Below are 22,044 nucleotides of genomic sequence, written 5' to 3'. Positions count from 1 at the left end.
GGGCCGAAACCCCTCTGAAGAAGGGTTTCGGCCCGAAACGTTGCCTATCTCCTTCGCTCCATAGATGCTGCTGCACCCGCTGAGTTTCTCCAGCTTTTTTGTGTAACCAATAAAATTAATCAGGAGGACAGTGAAACTAGTCAGAGAACTAGGGTGGGGGAGGGACGGAGACAGAGAGAGAGGGAAAGCAAGGGTTACTTGAAGTTAGATAAATCAATATTCATGCCACTGGGTTGAAATGAGTTTGGTGTGTACTACTGTGCTTTCACTCTAACCCTCTATCAGGGCCAGGTTAATATGCTACCTCGTTTAAACGCCCACCCCTTGACCAGCATGGCATGTGACCGAGACTTTGTCCTTTGCAGCTTGCCAAATATTACACCAGTGGCGGTGAGTAACAGCTAGCAACTCCGCTCCGACTGGGAACTCGTTCTCTCTCTCTCTCGCTTGGACCGGATAGACGGCAATGGCTGCGAGTGTTGAGAAGTCTGCGCTTCATGTTCCAAGTTTAGAAGAGTTTTGCCAAGGTAAAAAAAAACAACCCGTCCCTTGCACAGGGCGGGCGAATGCACCGCACGGGACTGCCTGCAATGTCTAATCGTGAGAAGAAAACTCGCAGTGTTGTATTTATGGGGCGATGCAATTTGGATTGTCGCGGGGGTACGGGGACAGACGCATTAAACGTCCAGGGGGATAAATCTTAGTGTCCTGTGTTACAAATGCGACCTTTAGACTGTGTTTTTGCAGGCGGCGATGATTGAGGAGTGAGCTATGGTTCTTTTTCTGCTGGTGTCTTTCAAATACACATAATGGACATACAGGGCGCTGTCTGTCAAACCGAGTTGCTTACGAAGTGCTGGAGGAACTCAGCAGGTCAGGCAGCAGCATCTGTGGGAGGGGACAGGGGGTAGATGTGGAGGGAATGGACAGAGCATCTGTGGGAATGGGTAAGGCATAGAAACATAGAAATTAGGTGCAGGAGTAGGCCATTCGGCCCTTCGAGCCTGCACCGCCATTCAATATGATCATGGCTGATCATCCAACTCAGTATCCCGTACCTGCCTTCTCTCCATACCCCCTGATCCCCTTAGCCACAAGGACCACATCTAACTCCCTCTTAAATATAGCCAATGAACTGGCCTCAACTACCCTCTGTGGCAGAGAGTTCCAGAGATTCACCACTCTCTGTGTGAAAAAAAGTTCTTCTCATCTCGGTTTTAAAGGATTTCCCCTTTATCCTTAAGCTGTGACCCCTGGTCCTGGACTTCCCCAACATCGGGAACAATCTTCTTGCATCTAGCCTGTCCAACCCCTTAAGAATTTTGTAAGTTTCTATAAGCATCTAGTGTAGTTTAGTGACATCAAAACATAGAAAGCAGGTGCTGGAGTAGGCCATTCGGCCCCCTCGAGCCAGCACCGCCATTCAATATGATCATGGCTGATCATCCAGAATCGGTACCCCTGTTCCTCCTTTTTCCACATATTCCTCAATCCCTTGGTTTGGAGATACAGCGTGGAAAGAGGCCCTTCGGCCCACCGGGTCCGTGCCGACCAGCGATCACACCGGCACTATCCGAAACACACCAATTTTTAACCAAAGGCCAATCAATCTACAAACCCGTACTTGATGGGAGTGTGGGAAGAAATTGGAGCATAGAAACATAGAAACATAGAAACATAGAAATTAGGTGCAGGAGTAGGCCATTCGACCCTTCGAGCCTGCACCGCCATTCAATATGATCATGGCTGATCATCCAACTCAGTATCCCGTACCTGCCTTCTCTCCATACCCCCTGATCCCCTTAGCCACAGGACCACATCTAACTCCCTCTTAAATATAGCCAATGAACTGGCCTCAACTACCCTCTGTGGCAGAGAGTTCCAGAGATTCACCACTCTCTGTGTGAAAAAAAGAGCACCAGGAGAAGACTCAGGCAGGTCACGGGGAGAACGTGCGAACTCCGTACAGACAGGCACCCGTGGTCAGGATCGAACCCGGGTCTCTGGTGCTGAAAGGCAGCAGCTTTACCGCTGCGCCACCCTGTCGCCCTGGAATGGATAGGACATCTGTGGGTAGACACAAAATGCTGGGGAAACTCAGCGGGCGAGGCAGCATCTATGGAGAGAAGGAATTGGCGACGCCAATTCATTCTCTCCATAGATGCTGCCTCACCCGCTGAGTTTCTCCAGCATTTTGTGTCTACCTTCGATTTTACCAACATCTGCAGTTCTTTCTTAAACACTAGGGCATCTGTGGGAATGGACAGGCCCATCCATTCCCAGTACAGGACTTCATTCAGCACTTTGTGTGTTGCTGATGATACCGACATCTGCAGTTCCTTGTATCCCGGGGGAGTTTAAGGCGCAGTCAGGAATAAACTATAGTGGTGGGTCCCGAGTTCTTAGAAGATCAAATTATGCCAGTGGATCCTTTACTGACGGGCGTTAGCAAGCTAGTTTATTTTTCTTTTTTAAATAACATGAATGCTGGCCTCTCAACCGAGGAACTGCAAGTGTGGCATCTGGTAAACTGCAGCACAAGAAACAACTTGCAGGAGAAGTGTAAGGTTTACTCAGGAATACAAGAGTATTGAGGTATGCTTTTAGAAACATAGAAACATAGAAATTAGGTGCAGGAGTAGGCCATTCATGGCCCAGATTTGTGGCGACTTCATGCCCACGTGGTTTTTTGTACAGCTTGTTACTGCTGGCATCTAGCCAGCAGCCTCACGTGAACGTCCAGACACAAGAGCTGAATAACAACTCCGAGGTCAGACGCACTAATTGGCCTTATCTGCACACGAGCAGTAATGAGGAGACTTTATGTTAAAAGGCTGTTCTGGAATAAACGTGGCACAAGGTGTTTGGGAAAGTTTGGTGTCGCTAGTTCTTCACTTTGGGTCGGAGAGATTTAGTGGATTCACCACTTTAGATTGAAAACACACATTTGGTTTGGATACAGCTCCATCCAAGATGGCAAGATAATGTAGAGAATTGTGGATTCGGCCCAGACCATCATGCAAACCAACCTCTCTTCCATTGGTTCCATCTACACTTCATCGGCAAGGCCACCAGCATGATCAAGGACGTGTCTCACCCCGGTCACTCCCCCCTCTCCCAGCTCTTATCAGGCAACTGAACCATCCCACCACCAACTCGAGAGCGGACCGGACCTCCCACCTACCTCATTGGAGACCCTCGGACCAACTTTAATCGGACTTTACTGGACTTTATCTTGCACCATACATTATTTCCTTTATCCTGTATCTATGCACTGTGGATGACTCGACTGTAATCATGTGTAGTCTCTCTGCTGACTGGATAGCATGTAACCAAAATAATTTCACTGTACCTTGGTACATGTGACGATAAACTAAACTAAACTAAGTTTGAAGGATGCAAATGCAGTAAACTGAACTGAACTGAACTGGGAAAGTTGTTTGAAGTAAAATGTGCCTTTTTCACCATCTCCTGTTTGTCTTTCAGTGTTACGGGATGGGTTGAAGAGTAACTTTGCTGAGGTTCAGGTGTCGGTAGTGGACTGTCCCGATCTTACACAGGCACCCTACACATTTGCTGCAGCAGGTTAAGTACTGTTCCTGTCGATAATGTTTAAAAAAATAAAATCCTGAACTTTTAACTGCAGGATGCAGATTCAGTAATTGAAACTTAATAAAAAGCCCTGTCCCACGGTACGAGTTCATTCCAAGAGTTCTCCCGAGTTTACCCTGATTCGAACTCAGAGATTTACGGTAATGGCCACTCGTCGGTACTCGGGGCTCCCGTGGACATTTTTCATCATGTTGAAAAATCTTCACGAGTCTTCCCGTGCTTACCTGCCGTTAGCGAGTCTTCCCGAGTACCTGCCGTTAGCGATAAGAGACGTCCCCGAGCTCCGACGTACCCGCTATGTTCATTCTCCGTGCTTACCACGAGTTTGATTTTTTTTAAACTCTTGGAATGAACTCGCACCGTGGGACAGCTTTAATAATAATAATGATACTTTATTGTCACTGTAAATACATACAACAACATTTCAGGCGCACTGCCCGAGCGGAGCTCCAACTTAACAGATAAATAATAACGACAATGGAAACCACAAAAACTGCAAGAAAAACGTCGTCAGAATGTGCAATATTTCACAGTATAGTGTTGTGGCAGTACAAAATATTGGCTATGGGGGCTGTGTGTTCAGTGCAGAGTTCAGAGTGGTGATGGCCTTGGGGTAGAAACTGGTTGTTAATCTTGTGGTGCATGATTTGATGGACCTGTAACGTTTTCCTGAGGGTAGAAGGGCAAACAAGTGATGTGCGGAATGAGATGAGACCTTTAGTATGCATGATGCCTTCCGCAGGCAACCAGAGCTGTATATCTCTTCCAGGGCAGGCAGGTGTGTGTTGGTGATCTTCTGGGCTGTAGAAGGGTCTCGACCTGAAACGTTGCCTATTTCCTTCGCTCCCATAGATGCTGCCTCACCCGCTGAGTTTCTCCAGCATTGTTGTCTCCCTTCTGGGCAGCATTGATGACTCTCTGCAGAATAGTTACTGACTCTCTGCAGAAAACTTACCGGATAGTAAAAGGCTTGGATAGAGCGGATGTGGAGAGGAAGTTTCCAACAGTGGGAGAGTCTAGGACCTGAGGTCTTAGCCTCAGAATTAAAGGACGTTTCTTTAGGATGGAGATAAGGAATTTCTTTACTCAAATCTGTGGAATTCTTTGCCACCAAAGGCAGTGGAGACCTTTTTAAGGCGGAGATAGACAGATTCTTGATTAGTATGGGTGTCAGGTTTATGGGGAGAAGGCAAGAGAATGGGGTTAGGAGGAAGAGAAAGATCAGCCATGATTGAATGGCGAAGTAGACTTGATGGGTGAATGGCCTAATTCTGCTACTATCACTTATGAACAAATTACTGACGAGTCCTACAGTTGATGAGACAACTTTGGTCCGAAGAAGGGTCCCGATCCGAAACCTCACCTATCCATATTCTGAAATCTGTCAGTATCATCTGTTATCTAACATTCTAATGTTATGTTATTTGGTGATGTTGTTTAAATCCTGCTCTGCTTAATTTAGTTTACAGCGCGGAAACAGGCCCTCCGGCCTACCGAGTCTGCACCGATCAGCGATCCCCGCGCATTAACACTGTCCTACACACACTCAGGACAATTTTTACAATTATACCAAGCCAATTAACCTACAAACCGGTACGTCTTTGTAGTGTGGGAGGAAACCAAAGACCTCGGAGAAACCCAACTCAGTCACGGGGAAAACGTACAAACCCCGTACAGACAAGCACCCTTGGCCAGGATCGAACCTGGGCCTCTGGCGCTGTAAGGCACTTTAAGGCAGCAACTCTGCTGCTGCACCACCAAATTTCCCATATTTCACAATTTGTTGTGTTCTTTTGTAGCTGTCAAATGTTAGCTGATGTACAGATTTAAAACATAATTCTGCTAACCATGTTTCTCAAAATGATGCATTGTTGCATCAATACACGCATCACATGCTCTTGGATATGTTGAACAGTTGTTGGTTAATCATTGCCACCCGCGTGAGTAAACAGATTTTAATAAGACGAAGAGGAATTTCTGTGGCCAGAGGGTGGTGAATCTTTGGAATTCATTGCCACAGATGGCTGTGGAGGCCGTCAATGGGTATTTTTATGGTGGAGAACTGGAGATTGATAGATTCTTGATTAGTATGGGTGTCAGGGGTCAATGGCAGAATCAATTTTTAAGGCAGAGCTAGATAGATTGTTGATTAGTAAGGGTGTTGGGGGTTATGCGGAGAATGGGGTTGGGAGGGAGAGATAGATCAGCCACGATTGAATGGCGGAGTAGACTTAATGGTCTAATTCTGCTCCTATCACTTATGAACTTATAATTAAATAAAAAAGGCGATATTTTATGTACAATAACACCCTATATAGTACAATGGACAATGGAGGACCTGGCACGGGGGGAACTTTGTAACTTTGTAAGTGCCCTTTATGGGTACCTATTTGCCTACCTTGCAAAGAATTTGCAAGCAAAGAATTTCACTGCGACATGTCACATGCGACAACAAAGTATTCATTCATTTATTAATTAATTCATTCAATATGAAAAGAAGAACTTACCATTTCAGTCCAGCCATTCATTGGACCCGAGAAAAGATGGGGATTAAAATAAGTTTGAAGTTGCATAGACAGACACGGAGGGAGACACGGGAAGGAGAGAAGACAGTGCGTGGGAGGAATTAAATGGAAAATTGGAGATGTAATTAGGGGAAAGAGAACGCTAAAGACTTTAGTACGTAACAAAAAATTCTGGAAGAAGTGTGAATATGAGGATGAATCGAATTGGAAATTACTTGGTTTAGTTTATAGATACAGCGTTGAAATAGGGCTTTTGGCCCACCGGGTCCGCACCTACCAGCAATCTCCGCACACTAACACTATCCTTGGGACAACTAGGACGTTTTTTACACTTACACCCAGCCAATTAACCTACAAACCTGTACGTCTTTGGAGTGTGGGAGGAAACCGAAGATCTCGGAGAAAACCAACACAGGTCACGGGGAGAACGTACAAACTCCATACAGACAAGCACCCGTGGTCAGGATCGAACCCGGGTCTCTGGCGCTGTAAGGCAGCAGCTCTACCGCTGCGCCACCGTGACGCCCTTCAAGTGTTCCCTTTTTAAAAAGCTGGAAAAATGAAATGTACTTTGCTGAGCAAAGGGTAATTGAAAAAGCGATAGAAATGTGCCTTTGATAATGAGCAAAGAAATAAGTAGGATGCTATGTAAAGGAGGTTGTTCCAGAGGATGAGGCAGAGTGGCTGAAAGAGTTGGCACCAATGTAGAACAGCTGATGAGATATTGATTTTTTGAATTAATGGATAATGGTGGAGGATGCAACTCATAGAGAAGGTCACTTATGTGTTGGTACCAAATCTAATGAATGTGGGGCTGCAAGTGCAGTGCGAAAGAAATCCACTTTGTGTTTCTTGCATTAAATGGATCCCCAGTACTGGTTCCATTGAGGTCACTAATGGACAATGCTGACCTGAGTTGATCACTTACATCTTTTTTACACATTAACTTTTGCACTGCACTAAATTTATTTCTGTAACTGTTCTTGAACGTTGGAATTAGCAATGTGTTATCATGAATGATTAACCTGTTGAATTTTTAGATGTAAACCAATAGTTTAGTTTAGTTTAGAGGTACAGCTCCGAAATGGGCCCTTCGGCCCACTGAGTCCGCACCGACCAGCGATCCCCGCACATTAACACTATCCTACACACACTAGGGACAATTGACACTTATGCCAAGACAATTAACCTACACACCTGTACGTCTTTGGAGTGTGGGAGGAAACCGGAGCAATAGGCCCTTTGGACCACCGGGTCAGCACCGGCCAGCGATCCCCGCACACAAACACTATCCTTTGGACAACTAGGACACTTTTTACACTTACACCAAGACTATTAACTTGCAAACCTGTACGTCTTTGGAGTGTGGGAGGAAACTGAAGATCTCGGAGAAAATCCACGCAGGTCACAGGGACAACATACAAAGTCTGTACAGACAGCACATGTAGTCGGGATCGAACCCGGGTCTATGGCGTTGTAAGGCAGCAGCTCTACCGCTAAGCCACCGTGCTAGAGTGTGTTTTTATTTTGCAGGTCTATGTGGGAATCCCCGAATCGCGGATGTTGGTGGAGTTCCTCACCTCATACCCCTTCCACAAACCGACAAGGTTCGGATGATTTCATTTTAGTTAACCGTTTTCTAGGACATCGGCAATTGGTGACCCAATCTACTGATTCTAACCACTGTACGGAAAACCTTCACCACACTTGCCAAGCAATACACCTTACCCGAAATGTCAGAGTAACTCAGCGGGGCAGGCAGCATCTCTGGAGAAATGGAACAGGTGACGTTTCGGGTCGAGACCCTTTCTTCACACTGAAAGTCAGGGGAGAGGGAAACGTGAGATATAGAAGGTACATAGAACCAATGAATGAAAGATATGCAACGTTTCGGGTCGGGATCCATCTTCAGGCTGAAGAAGGGCTTCGACCCGAAACATCTCCTATACCTGTTCTCCAGCGATGCTGCCTGACCCACTGAGTTACTCCAACATTTTATTTCCTACCACCAAAGGATTTGATGTACTATAAAAGACATGTCTAGTTGGCGGGATGTAAACAGATGGAGGAATAGAGCAACACGTTTGTATTCGGTGTTGAAGTGTTTATTGTAATCGGATCAAGGTGAGGATATATTTATATACTTTTGTTTCTGCTTACAGATCTACAATCTCAATAATATTGCTGAGGAAGTGGAGTTGCCCAGTGCCTTCATCCTTGGAGCAGGGGCTGCATCATTTAAAGCTGTTGGTGTGAATGCTGAGGTACAGATCACAAGCACTGTCCCCGAATCTGATTAGAAACCGCTTGCAGTATCAATATGTGCCACGGAGATCAGTGAATAGAAAGTACAATACGTAAACAGGTCGCTTCGGCCCCCAAAGTATTTTGTGGCTTCAATGTGATTGAATGCTCCAGTGGCTTGGTACTTCATTACATTATATGGTGTGCAACTGTACCAGACAGACCAGAACACTATCGATTACCCATATTAACTTCTGTGGGTATTGGTTTTTGCCTGACTACCTCAGATACCCAGAATAGGGCGGCACTGTGGCGCAGCGGTAGTCATTGCCTTACAACATCAGAGACCCGGGTTCGATCCTGACTACGGGTGCTGTCTGTACGGAGTTTATACGTTCTCCCCGCGATCTTTGGTTTTCTCCAAAGACGTGCAGGTTTATAGGTTAATTGGCTTGGTATAAATGTAAATTGTCCCTAGTGTGTGTAGGACGGTGTTAATGTGGGGGGATCGCTGGTTGGCGTGGACTCAGAGGGCTGAAGGGCATGTTTCCGTGCTGTATCTCAATACTAAAATGAAAACATGAGAAGGTGATAAAAGAATGATGGGCTGAAACACCACTTTTTGTGCGATATCTAAAAACTAAAAACTAAACTAAAATATAATATGAAGATAGACACAAAATGCTGGAGTAATTCAGCGGGTCAGGCAGCATCTCTGGAGAAAAGGAATAGGTGACGTTTTGGTTCAAGACCCTTCATCAGACTCAGTCTCGATCCGAAATGTCACCGATTCCTTTTCTCCAGAGATGCTGCCTGACCCGCTGAGTTACTCCAGCTTTTTGTGTCTTTCAGTGAAACCAGCATCTGCAGTTCCTTCTTGCACTAAAATATAACTCTCCTGATGTAACATGAAAGACGTTTTTAATATGTATATGTTTTTTTTGTGTGTTTTGCTCCAGCTTATGCCCAATGTTTTTACCAAAGGAGATGGCAAACCGGAGGTGAATCATAGCTACAGTGCCAAGATAGACCCAGTCACTGGGGGATGTGTCCTGGAGAAATATGGTGAAAAGTATAATAGCTGTGATTTTGCATTGCTGGCCAACTTGTACATCAGTGAGGGGAGGCCTGGAAAGGTGAATGAATCTAACTGAATATAACCCTTACGTGGCTTACGTTTCATGTTGATGAATCTTTAACATATTAAAACATGTTACTTTTTATTCACTTGTGGTACGCGGACACTACTGGCAATGCCAGGACAATCCCAGATTCTGGGACGGCAGAACTAACTGTTGAGCCTTCCCGAGGTGTTGTTGGTCATTGCCTCAGAATAAAAGGACGTACCGTTAGATTTGTTTAGTTTAGAGATACATCACGGAAACAGGCCCTTCGGCCCACCAAGTCCGCACCGACTAGCGATCCCAGCACGTTAACCACAACCCTACACACTAGGGACAATTTACACTTATACCAAGACAATTAACCTACAAACCTGTACGTCTTTGGAGTGTGGGAGGAAACCGAAGACCTTGGTGGAGACCAACGCAGTCACGGGGAGAACGCACAAACTCCGTACAGGCGGCACCTGAAGCGAGGATGGAAAGCGGGTCTCCGCCGCTGCACGCACTGTAAGGCAGCAACCTCTACCACTGCGCCACCGTGCCGGCGTTTGTGGCTAATGTTTCACAATCGCAGTGCTTGTATTTAAAATACATTAGTGGGTTTATAATGGGATTTTAACAAATTGATTTTTGACTTGTGTAAGAAAGAACTGCAGATGCTGGTTTAAATCGAAGGCAGACACAAAATGCTGGAGTAACTCAGCGGGTGAGGCAGTATCTCTGGAGAGAAGGAATGGGCGACATTTCGGGGTTGTGACCTGAAACGTCGCCCATTCCTACTCTCCAGAGATGCTGCCTCACCCGCTGAGTTACTCCACCATTTTGTGTCTACCTATGATTTTTTTTTTTTGACTTGTGGAACGACCAGACTAATATTTCCGTTGATTAGGTTGTTGAGGTAAGGAGCTGCAGACGAACAGGACCGAGTAATTTTGTGACCTGCATGAGGGAAGCACTTGGAAAGCACTTTGGAGCCAAACCTGTGGGAGTGGGAGGAACTTTCCTGATCCAGAAAGGAAAAGCCAAGATTCATGTTATGGTGAGTACCACACATTTAGTCTGCCCCACTGAAATTATGTATCGAGATAGAACCTAGAACAGTACAGCGAAAGAACAGCCCCTTCGGCCGACAATGCCCGTGTCGAACATGATTCCAAGACTCTCAATGTCTACCCACGCATTACCCATATCCCTCCATACCCTGCATATTTATATGAAGTACTTTAAATGCCACTTGCGGGCGGAGCACCAAGGCAAATTCTTTGTATGTGAATACTTGGCCAATAAACATTCATTCACTCATTCATTAACATACCTGCCTCGGTCACCACCCCCACAGCACGTCCCAGGCCTTCAGTTTCAGTTTAGTTTATTGTCACGTGTACAGCGAAAAGCTTTTTTTGCGTGCAAGCCATTCACCTCCCTCTGTATAAGACTGGGGTCCCCAACCTTTTTTGCCCCGTTTACCCCTGGCAACTTTAATAGCACACAACAATGTTACTTCACTTATTTATGAACAACTAACGATGAACAGATACCGATATACCAGAACCAAACACAGTCAGTCAATGAGAAAAAATGTGTATAAATCCAGAATCAACAAATTTACCCCCTGGGTAGGTGAAATTTACCCCCTGGCGGTAAATTTACCCCAGGTTGGGAACCCTTGGTATAAAATAACTTGCCCCACACATTTCCTTTAAACGTTGCCCCTTTCATCTTAAAGCTACACCATCTAGTATTTAATAGTAAGATTAAACGAGTACTTACCAGTACGAAGTTTGATCTGTATTTTATGAGGAGTTACGATGAGGGATTACGTGAAGAACCCACCCAGCGCGCAGGCGCGGCATACTTCCAAGCAGCGGTGTGGAATCACAGATAGACACTAGTTGAAGTAAAGATAGTGAAGACCAACGAGACATTAGTCCGAATTTGATCTATATAATGAGGGTGGGAGCGGAGGGCACGTAATCCCTCATCGTAACTCCTCATAAAATACAGATCAAACTTCGTACTGGTAAGTACTCGTTTAATCTTACTATTTTACTTCGGAGTCACGTGAGTGACTACGTGAAGACTTCAAAGGTCTGTGATTTCAAACCGTGTAACAGTTATATCACTCACTGCCGAAAGATCATCGAGGGAGGAAGTGGTAGCTAGAGACCAACAAGTTTGTTTAGTTATAAAAGAAATATTTATTAACTATAACAAAAAACAAAATAGCTCCCATGGGCTTTAAATCATAACTTTGCGGTTTTTTTTTTTAAAACGGTATCCGCAAAGACGTCCTGTTCCATCCGCGGTTTGTTGTAAATTCGTTGGAATGTCGATTCCCTTGACCATCCCGCTGCTCTGAGGATGTGGTCGAGGGGAACCTGCATCCTATCCGCCGCTGAGGTGGACGCTGCCCTGGTTGAATGGGATTTAAAAACATTTGTGTTAATCCCTGCCATGCTGAGGACCTGTTTCAACCATCTGGATAATGTTTGGCTGGTTACCCGTCCAAAAGGCTTTCTGTGGCTAACCCATAAGGCTTTCTCTCTCCCTCTTAGCGTTTGGGTTGTGTCTAGATAATGATGAAGGTGGGTCACCACACACAGCCTAGGTTCTGGAGGGTAAGCCCGGAAGATCAACGGGGAGTTTGATGTACCTGGTCTACTTTGTTTTACCAACCCCGGCATGGTGAAAGTAATGGTATCTGGGGTGGTCACCATGTAGTTCAGATTAAGCTGATGGAGCGACTGAACCCTTTGAGCTGAGACAAGCGCCATGAGCATGAGGGTTTTGTAAGGGGCCTGTTCCAGGCTCAGGGATCCCACCGGAGGCCAACCTCGAAGGTGTGTGAGAACTACACTCACATCCCACATGTGAGTGTATCTAGGTGTAGGGGGTTTGGTATTAAAGATCCCCTTAAGGAGTCTGATGACTAGAGGGTGGGATCCCACACTATGCTGTTCTATCGGCATGAGGTATGCGGACAGTGCGCTCCGAGCCGTATTGATGGCACTGTAGCTCATCTTGAGATCATGGTGCAGGTGGGCCAGGAACTCCAGCACATCCGAGATCGAAGTCGTCGTGTAGGATGTCCCTGCGTCCAGACAGTACTGTTCCCATTTCCTGATGAAGGTCAGGTACTGTTTCTTGGTGGAAACTCGCAGGGATGCCGACATGGTGGTGATTTGTTCTGTCTGATAACCCCAATCCCCGGTAAGGCCTGTTCAAAATCTGGAAACCAGGAGTTTCAATTTTTGGTGGCATGGATGGCTAATGCCAGTTACCGGGTGAGTCAATAATTGGGGGTGGTGTTGAAGGACCATTGGTGTCTCTACCACCATGTCGTGGAACATTGGGAACCATGGTTGGGTAGGCCAGTCGGGCACGACCAGAATGCCAGAGGCTGAGTCTGCCTGAATTTTCTGGAGTACCCGACTGATGAGGCAGAAGGGAGGGAAAGCATAGAAAAAGAAATTTCCCCAGTCCAGCGTGAAGGCATCTACCGCTGCTGCCTCTGGGTCTGGTTCCCAAGCCACATACATGGGTAGTTGGTGATTTAACCTAGACGCAAACAAATCTATATCTGGCGTACCATATTGCTTGATAATTTTAGCAAATAATTTTGGGTCCAACATCCATTCGATGTTGTCGTTGAATTTTCGTGACCTGGTGTCCGCCACTAAATTTAGTTTGCCTGGTAAATAGGCAGCTGATAGCCAAATATGTCTCTCGACACACCATTGCCAGATTATAGCAGTTAATTTGTCGCATGATACTGATTTAATGCCACCCATGTGCTGGATATAAGATACTGCCGTAGTGTTGTCGATCATAATTCTAACATGCACGTGTCGCATACCAGATGCATATGCTTTTAGCCCATAAAAGGCGGCGAGCATTTCCAAAAAGTTAATGCCCAGTGATTGTAGTAGCGATGCCTCTGAGTTAGTCCATCTGCCACCTGTGCTGTCTTTGGAGTTAGTAGCTCCCCAGCCTAAAGCACTGGCATCCGTTGCAATGGTTATGTTAGGATTGGTTACGGTGATAGGACTGTGACTGTGCCAAATATTGTCAACCCACCACTGAAGTTCTGATTTGGCTTCAGCGGGTAAATCCATTTTGCGATCATAATGCCCCCTATGAAGGCGTAATGCATGAGTCCTTGCTCTTTGTAAATTTTGATAATGCAAGGGCCCATGTTGGGCAGCCGGAAATGCTGCTACTATAGAGCCAATAACTCTGGCTACATGCCGTATTCTAGGTTGCGGTGTGGCAATTAAATGGCTACAAGCTTCAATGAGTGAAACTGTTTTGTTTCTGGGCAGAGTGACAGTCATGTGAATCGTGTCAATAGTGAAGCCTAAGTAATCCATGTTAGTAGTAGGCTCCAATATTGATTTATCTGGGTGGAGGATAAAACCCAAAGTTTCAAGGAGTTGTTTAGTGGCTAACACTCCTGCGACAGCTTGTTCCCGTGTTCTTCCTAATATGAGAACATCGTCCAGATAGGCCACTACTAAATGTTTTAGTTCTCTCAATTTCTTCATGGCCACTTTAAGAATTTTCGTAAATAGTCTGGGAGCTGTCGTTAAACCATTGGGCAAAGCTCGGTACTGCCATAGCTGGCCCCTCCAGATAAATTTCAGATATTTAAAGTAATCTTTATGAATGGGTACCAAATAGTAAGCATCTTTGATATCTATGCTTGCCATGTAGTATCCCTTGGAGATCAGTTGTCTGGCAGTGACAAATGTCTCCATTTTGAAATGTTGATACTCAACAGACTGATTGAGTGATGTCAGATCAATAATAATGCGACATCCACCATCTTTTTTGGTTTTGAGAAAAATATTTGATACAAATTCTTGCGGCTCGTGTGTGGTCATTTCTATGATGCCTTTAGCCACGAGCCGATCAAGTTCAGCTTGTCCTTCTACCTTCTCAACTGCCGAGGGAAGGAACACCCTTTGGGGCATGTGCTGAACTGGCGGTTCTACGCCTGGTTTGAATTCAATCTTGTATCCACTAATACTGTTGAGTATAAACTGATTGTTAGTAAGGGAGCACCAAACATGCTTGAAGAACCTCAAACGTCCCCCTGTTAATACTACACCCTTTGTCTGTGTATGTTGACAGGAACCAGACCCACCTACCTCCATGTTCACTTGTGGGGTCGTTTCCGGTGGGTCTGGCCCAAGGTTGTCCGTGTTGGTGCTGCGGTGGGGCGGCGCATCTTCCCACGGCTCCGCCCTGGGCCCCGCGCTAAAAAAGAGCACTGGGGGTAGTGGGAGGCGGTCACCAGGCTTTCACCAGCTCGGTATCTGCTGGTGGCTGCCGAGGCGTGCGGCCAACTGGGTGTCTTCGCCCTGCTCGGTCCTGGCCCTGCCCTCATGAGGCCTACTGGTTTTGCCGCCTCTTCCAACTCCTTGAGCCTTTTGGCCAGATCCGCACCAAATAGCAGCGCCTGTCGTTCGGGCGCTGGAGCTTTACAGAGGCCGGCATATGTTGGGTTGAGGGCAGGCCTGATGTTGTCCCGCCGTAGGTTGTTTAGCTCATACGTGGTGCTGCACATCAGTGCGAGGGCATCCTGCTGGGGTATGGTCAAGTCTTCATCCCCAACGGACCGAGCAAAGGCGGTGACGGCTGCTGAGTGGAGCTTCAGGACTCGCTGCATTTTGACCTCCTGAGCCCTTATGTGCTGCCCCAGCTGGTTCCAGATCGGCCCATTTACCGTCTTGACCCTCAGCGCCTCGCAATTTTCGGGCGCGATGTAGTTGTCAAGGGCCTGCTGGACAGCCTTGTCCTGCAGCGGGTTGTTGGACAGCCTGTTTATAGTTGCCGCCATGCTGGGTGGCAACACCATCCCAGGTTTTGGTGGTGCCGCATATCGGCCCACTACCCCCAGTAGCTCTTCTTCCGGCACGCCCGGCATGCTGACGATATCCTCCGCCTGCCCTTGGGATAGGCCAGCCGAGGCCTGGCCTCCCTTACTGCACTCGAATATAGAGGGTACAGAAGGGTGTGGAGAGGAGGAGGCCAAAGCCCGTCCTCCTGGGAGATGCCGCATCTCCTCATTAATCATACGCTCGAGGAGCTGCCTCATGCAGCTTATCCGAGCGTCTCCCCTTTTCGGTGGGGGAGAGTGTTCCCGTTCCTCCGAATCATCGGAGGACACCGGCCGGTCGGTTTTCTGTGTCGCCTTCCTCCCTGTGCGGGGCGTTGAGATCTGCAGCACTGGGGGGCGGCTCGGTGTCGGGTGAGCGGGAGCGTTGAAAAAGCTCCTCCGCTGCGAGAGGCTGCCGTCCCGCTATGGACCCGTCCTCGGGTGGAGTAGGGCAGGCAGTCCTCCTGGCTGGTCGCTTGCGAGAGGCCATTATTCTCTCTAGCGCGACTCTGTAACAAAAAAGGCACTTACCTGAGGTCTCGTCTTTATGCTGCAGCTGGAGAGCCTGGCTCCAGCTGCTGCCGCTGTTGCACTGCTGACGTAATGCCGCGCCTGCGCGCTGGGTGGGTTCTTCACGTAGTCACTCACGTGACTCCGAAGTAAAATCTACCTTTTCTATGCCTCTCATAATTTTATATACTTCTATCATGTCTTCCCACAACCTCCGACATTCCATTTGAAACAATCAAAGTTTGTCCAACCTCTCCCTGTAACTAATACCCTCCTAATCCAGGCATCATTCTGGGCTTATAATCACTGGAATTTCGAAGGATGAGAGCGGATCTTATAGAAACATGTAAAATTCTTAAAGGATTGGACAGGCTAGATGTTCCCCATGTTGGGGGAGTCCAGAACTGGGGGGTCACAGTTGAAGAATAAGGGGTAGACAGACTGTTTGAGACTCGGACTGAAGAAGGGTTTCAACCCGAAACGTTGCCTATTTCCTTCGCTCCATAGATGTTGCCTCACCCACTGAGCTTCTCCAGCATTTTTGTCTCCCCTTTCATCTGTTGTTTTCACACCTTACCCTTCTAATTCTCAATGTCCCCCTCTTTCCCTGACTCTCAGTCTGAAGAACGGTATTGATGCGACATGCCACCCATTCTTTCTCTCCAGAGATGCTGCCTGTCCTGCAGAGTTACTCCAGCACTTTGTGTCTATCTTCGGTGTAAACCAGCATCTGCAGGGCCTTCCCACACAACCTGTACGTCTTTGGAGTGCCGACCAGAGACCCCCGCACACTAACAGTATCCCACACATACTAAGGACAATTTACATTTATACCAAGGCAATGAACCTGCAAACCTGTATGTCTTTTGAGTGTGGGAGGAAATCGAAACTCCCGGAGAAAGCCCACGTGGTCATGGGAAGAACATAGAAACATAGAGAAAAGGTGCAGGAGTAGGCCATTCGGCCCTTCGAACCAGCACCACCGTTCAATATGATCATGGCTGATCATCCAAAATCAGTTCCCCATTCCTGCTTTCTCCCCATATTCCTTGATTCCGTTAGCCATAAGAGCCAAATCTAAATCTAACTCTCTCTTGAACGTACAAACTCCTTACAGACAGCACCCATGGTCATGATCGATCTCGGGTCTCTGGCGCTGTAAGGTAGCAATTCTACTGCTGCGCCACAGTGCTGCCTGTGGCCATAATTAATAGTTATTTGGTTTTAAAGTTCTTGTGTATTTATTTCCAGCCCGATTTTTCTCCCTGTCCTCTGAACAGTGACGAGGATTTAAACAATTGGCTGAAATTCTTTGACATGAATTCTCCCCTCATTTGCCAATCGGTGTTTGTGTCCCGGGACCTGGTAAGTCATAAAGCCTGTCTATCAATGACAAATGTTACATAGAGTTATAGAGCGATGCAGCATGGAAACAGGCCCTTCGGCCCAGCTGCACTTTTCCCACCTGTCTGCGTTCGGTCCATATCCCTCCAAACCTGTCCTATCCATGTACCTGTCTAACTGTTTCTTAAATGGTGGGATAGTCCTCAACTACCTCCTCTGGCAACTTGTTTCAGACACCCACCACCCTTTGTGTGAAAAAGTTACCGCTCATATTCCTGTTATAAAAAAAAAAAAATTGTTTCCCCTTCACCTTAAACCTATGCCCTCTGGTTCTTGATTCCTCTACTCTGCGCAAGAGACTCTGTGTGCATCTACCCGATCTATTACTCTCTTGAATGTACACACCTCTGTATGATCTGATCACCCATCGTCCTCCAAGGAATAGAGTCCCAGCCTGCTCAACCTCGCCCTATAGCTCAGACCCTCTAGTCCTGGCAACGTGTTCAAACACTTGCAATGGAAAGCTAATTAATGCTTGATCATCTGATTTCTGTAATTGAGTTAAATATTTTTCAAGACATGGTATTGAGGGTTTGTGTTATTTTTGGTGATTACCTTGACCAAAGAATTAACATGATATAAACTTTTATAAATGGATTTTAGTTTTCCACATGACCATTCTTGTTCTTGTTTTAAAGAAAGTCAATATGTGTAGTGTAACAAATAACAAAATGTTGGAGTAACTCAGTGGGTCAGGCAGCATCTGTGAAGGACGTGGATAAGTAATTTCTTTTGGGGGGGGGGGTCTTTTTCTCCCCTACTACTGCTCTTATTGAGACGTCTCTCCCCTCCCACTCCCCTCCTCCCCCTATAATCGGTCTGAAGAAGGGTCCCGAACCAAAACGTTGCCTCTCCATGTCTGCCACGGGTGCTGCCTGACCTGCTGAGTTACATCTGCACTTTGTGTTTTGCTCAAGATTACGCCACAATTGCACTAGATGTTGTCCCCTTTATCCTTTACATGTGTGTGCTGCATACTAACTTGATTGTGTTCAGATCTAGTCTTTGCATTTGACCATTTCTTGATTAATAATGGTGTCGGAGTTATGGGGAAAAGGAAGGAGAGTGGGGTTAAGAGGGAGAGATAGATCAGACATGATTAATGGCGGAGTGGAATTGATGGGCCGATTGGCCTAATTCTGCTCCTATCACTTATGAACTTATGACCTTCTTACTTCTTCTCGGGTCCACACACAAGATTAGACGTTGTTCAGCCAGAGCTAAACACATTTCTCGGCATCCGCAGACAATGGTGTCTGTCTTGTCACTTCTTGTGCTTCTTGTACATGGTGGTGGAAAGATTGGTGGACACAGGGCCGCGACATGAACGCTCTCTCACATGACCCCAACTTATGACCGAATAGCACACAAACAAAAGCTTTTCACTGTATCTTGGTACACCTGACAATAATAATAAACTAAACTAAAGTAAATCACAGTACCTGTGTCTCCGTGTGTAGTGTGGTGTTGACATTGTCATTTTCCAATACCAGTACAACAAAGAGCAGCCATAACCTTGACTGGAACCGACAGTATGTTATTTTTACTGCTCTCCTAAACATATTTCGCTTGGGCAGCTTACAACCCAGCGGTATCAATATCAACTTCCCCAACTTCAAGTAACCCTTGTTTTCCCTCTCTATCCCTCCCCCATCCTAGTTTTCCGACCAGTCTGACTGTCTTCCTGATTAAATTTTACCTCTGTATGCTTCGTTGTCAACTTCCCCTGGCTAACAATGATCTATTCTACATTTTCCTTGACCTTCGTTCACCTTTGATGTCTGTTTTCACACCTTACTCTTCCATATCTCTGTGTCACCCTCTCCCCTGACTCTCAGCCTGAAGAAAAAGGGTCTCGCCCCGAATCGTCACCCATTCCTTCCCTCCGGAGATGCTGCCTGTCCTGCTGAGTTACTCCGGTATTTTGTGTCTGTCTGCTTAAGTGATGAAACCCATTAACTAACGGAATCTGATTTTTATTCCCTCACAAGGGATTTGACCTTCGTGTTGAACATACCCATTGTTTCAGCCATCATGGAGAGGGTGGACACTACCACTATGACACCACCCCGGACGTTGTGGAGTACATTGGCTATTTTCTGCCGGCAGAATACCTTTACCGCATAGACCGACCGAAGAAAACCTAAACCGATGTGACATTTCCAACCAATTGTTTTAAAATTATAAATCTCCAAAAGACGTACAGGTTTGGCTAATTGACTTGGTGAAATTGTAAATTGTCCTTGGTGTAGGTAAGTGTTAGTGTGCGGGGACCGCTGGTCGGCACGGACTTGGCGGGCCGAAGGGCCTGTTTCCGCGCTATATCTGTAAATTAAACTAAACTAAAAAGGTTTTCATTTCCTAGATTGCATTGCATATCGAATCATCCATGTTACCAGGATTTCCACAGTCTAATGATAAAGTTTGCAGTTACATTATTAAATTCCCTCACTGTGTCAGCTTGAGTGTGAGAATATAATCATGTAATTTATGGTTCATTTGGCTTGTCTGGTGCGTGGATTTTAAATGCGCGAATCTTGCGTGAAGCATCAGTGATTACAGGGTTTACACTGCCTATGAACCAAATTTGAAGTAGTTATTGTGGCTTTTCTACAGTACTTTCATACTTAATGTATAGGAAGGAACTGTACATGCAGATTAGGACTGCATATTTCGAGTGGGCAGCTTACAACCCAGCAGTATGAATATTGATTTCTCTAACTTCAAGTAACCCTTGCATCGCCTCTCTCTCCCCGTCCCTCCCCCACACTAGTCGGCGAACTAGTTTCACTGTCGTCCTGTCGAGTTTCACTGTCTGTATAACTCGTTATCACCTAGCCCACAGCCAACAATAGACCATTGTGGGCTCTACCTTTCCTAGATGATCGTTACTTTTTTCAAATATATTTCCTTCATTTGTTCGAAATCTCGATATCGCAGTCTACATCTCCTGTTTTCCTCTCCCCTGACTCTCAGTCTGAAGCAGGGTCTCGACCCGAAACATCGCCTATTCCTTTTCTCCAGAGATGATGCCTGCCCTGCTGAGTTACTCCAGCTTTTTGTGTCCAACTTTAATAGTTAACGCAGATTATGTAAGCTTTTGAATCGGAAGGGACCATTGATTGAAGTGATTGACTGTTCTGAATTGTGTAGAAAATTGTAACCGTCTGGAATAAAGTTAACAGCTCCAGCTGAAGCGAAGACTTGAAGACATGTTTTATTATTTATGGCTCATTGTTACAATCCATCTATTTAGAACCTACATTAATCAATACTTGTAGCTAAAAAACCACAGTGGTTACGTTTAATGCTTTACGCTTAATACTTGTTAGCTTTGTTACAAGCCATTTAAAAAGTAATTGTTAAGGAATATCGGAATATTTGATGGTTCAAGATGAGATAGTTTGCTGAGATCTTAATAGGCAAATTTAATATTGATTAGTTGTTAATATGTTTTTTACTTAATGAAATAGGAGAAACCTAATTCATCTTCCATTTCACATTTAGAGGTTTGTTGGAATTTTCAAATTAGAAGTCGCACATTAGAAAGTGTGGCACGGTGGAGCAGGGGTGGTGTTGCTGCCTTACAGTCACTGCCACGATTCCAGGTTCGATCCAGATTACGGGTGCTGTCTGCACGGAGTTTGGACGTTCACCCTGCCACACTGATGCCTTGGTTTTCCCCGACTGCTCCGGTTTCCTACCACATTCCAAAGACGTACAGGTTTACAGGTTAATTGGTTTCTGTAAAATTGTAAATTGTCCCCAGTGTGTTAGTGTACAGGATGATCGCTGGTTGGTGCGGACTCAGTGGGCCGAAGGGCCTGTTTCCGCACTGTATCAGACAGTAAAAGTGCAAGTGTAAAGACTGAAATTGGACACAAATGCTGGAGTAACTCAGCGGGACAGGCAGCATCTTGGGAGAGAAGAAATGGGTGACGTTTCGGGTCGAGACCCTTCTTCAGTCTGAAACGTCACTCGTTCCGTCTCTCCCGAGATGCTGCATGTCCCGCTGAGTTACTCCAGCATTTTGTGACTACCTTCGATCTGCTGTTCTTTCCTACACATTGTAAACACTGATCTCTTTTTGAAAGCTGGGTGACACATTTTAATTTGTTTGAAATTGGTGCAACATTCAGGGGCATAGGAACAGCATTTAAAACCTAAAATGATGCCAGCAAACCAGTACTTTTTAGTTTAGTTTTTAGTTTTGAGATACAGCGCGGAAACAGGCCCGTCAGCCCACCGAGTCCATGCCGACCAGCGATCACCCCGCACATAACACTATCCTCAACACTACGGACAATTGACAATTTACAGAAGCCAACTAACCTACAAACCTTTGGAATGTGGGAGGAAACCGGAGCAGCCGGAGAAAACCCACACGGTCATCGGCAAAATGTACAAACTGCATACAGGCAGCGCCCGTAGTCAGGATCGAACCTGGGTCTCTGGCGCTGTAAAGGGCCTGTCCTACTTTCACGAACTAATTCACGACCTTTTTTATTCGTGGACATTTTTCATCATGCTAGAAAAACGCCCCGACCTACTTGATGCCACGAGTACCTACGACTAGCATCACGGCCTGCCTACGACCTACCTACGATCTCCTACGACCTCGTAACGACCATGCTGCGAGTACGAGTCAAGGGCAAACTTGGCAGAGGTCGTGAATTAGGTTGTGAAAGTGGGACAGGCCCTTTAGGCAGCAACTCTACCGCTGCGCCACCGTGCCGCCCGCTTT

At 46.2% G+C, this 22,044-nt stretch overlaps 1 protein-coding gene across 1 annotated transcript; it reads left to right on the top strand.

Moving 5' to 3' along the window:
• The first annotated feature begins 202 nt into the window (after positions 1–202).
• Positions 203–20,501, top strand: c28h11orf54 (chromosome 28 C11orf54 homolog). Its single transcript, XM_055658050.1, has 8 exons — positions 203–527; positions 3,487–3,585; positions 7,671–7,744; positions 8,300–8,401; positions 9,341–9,517; positions 10,395–10,544; positions 17,148–17,261; positions 19,292–20,501. The coding sequence occupies exons 1-8, from the start codon at positions 467–469 to the stop codon at positions 19,445–19,447; spliced, it is 933 nt and encodes a 310-aa protein (XP_055514025.1). The 5' UTR covers positions 203–466; the 3' UTR covers positions 19,448–20,501.
• Positions 20,502–22,044: the final 1,543 nt, after the last annotated feature.

Source organism: Leucoraja erinacea, chromosome 28, assembly GCF_028641065.1.
Source record: "Leucoraja erinacea ecotype New England chromosome 28, Leri_hhj_1, whole genome shotgun sequence".
Taxonomy (NCBI): Eukaryota; Metazoa; Chordata; class Chondrichthyes; order Rajiformes; family Rajidae; genus Leucoraja; species Leucoraja erinaceus.
The sequence above is the reverse complement of the archived record's forward strand: the minus strand, read 5'-3'. Positions and strand labels throughout refer to the sequence as shown.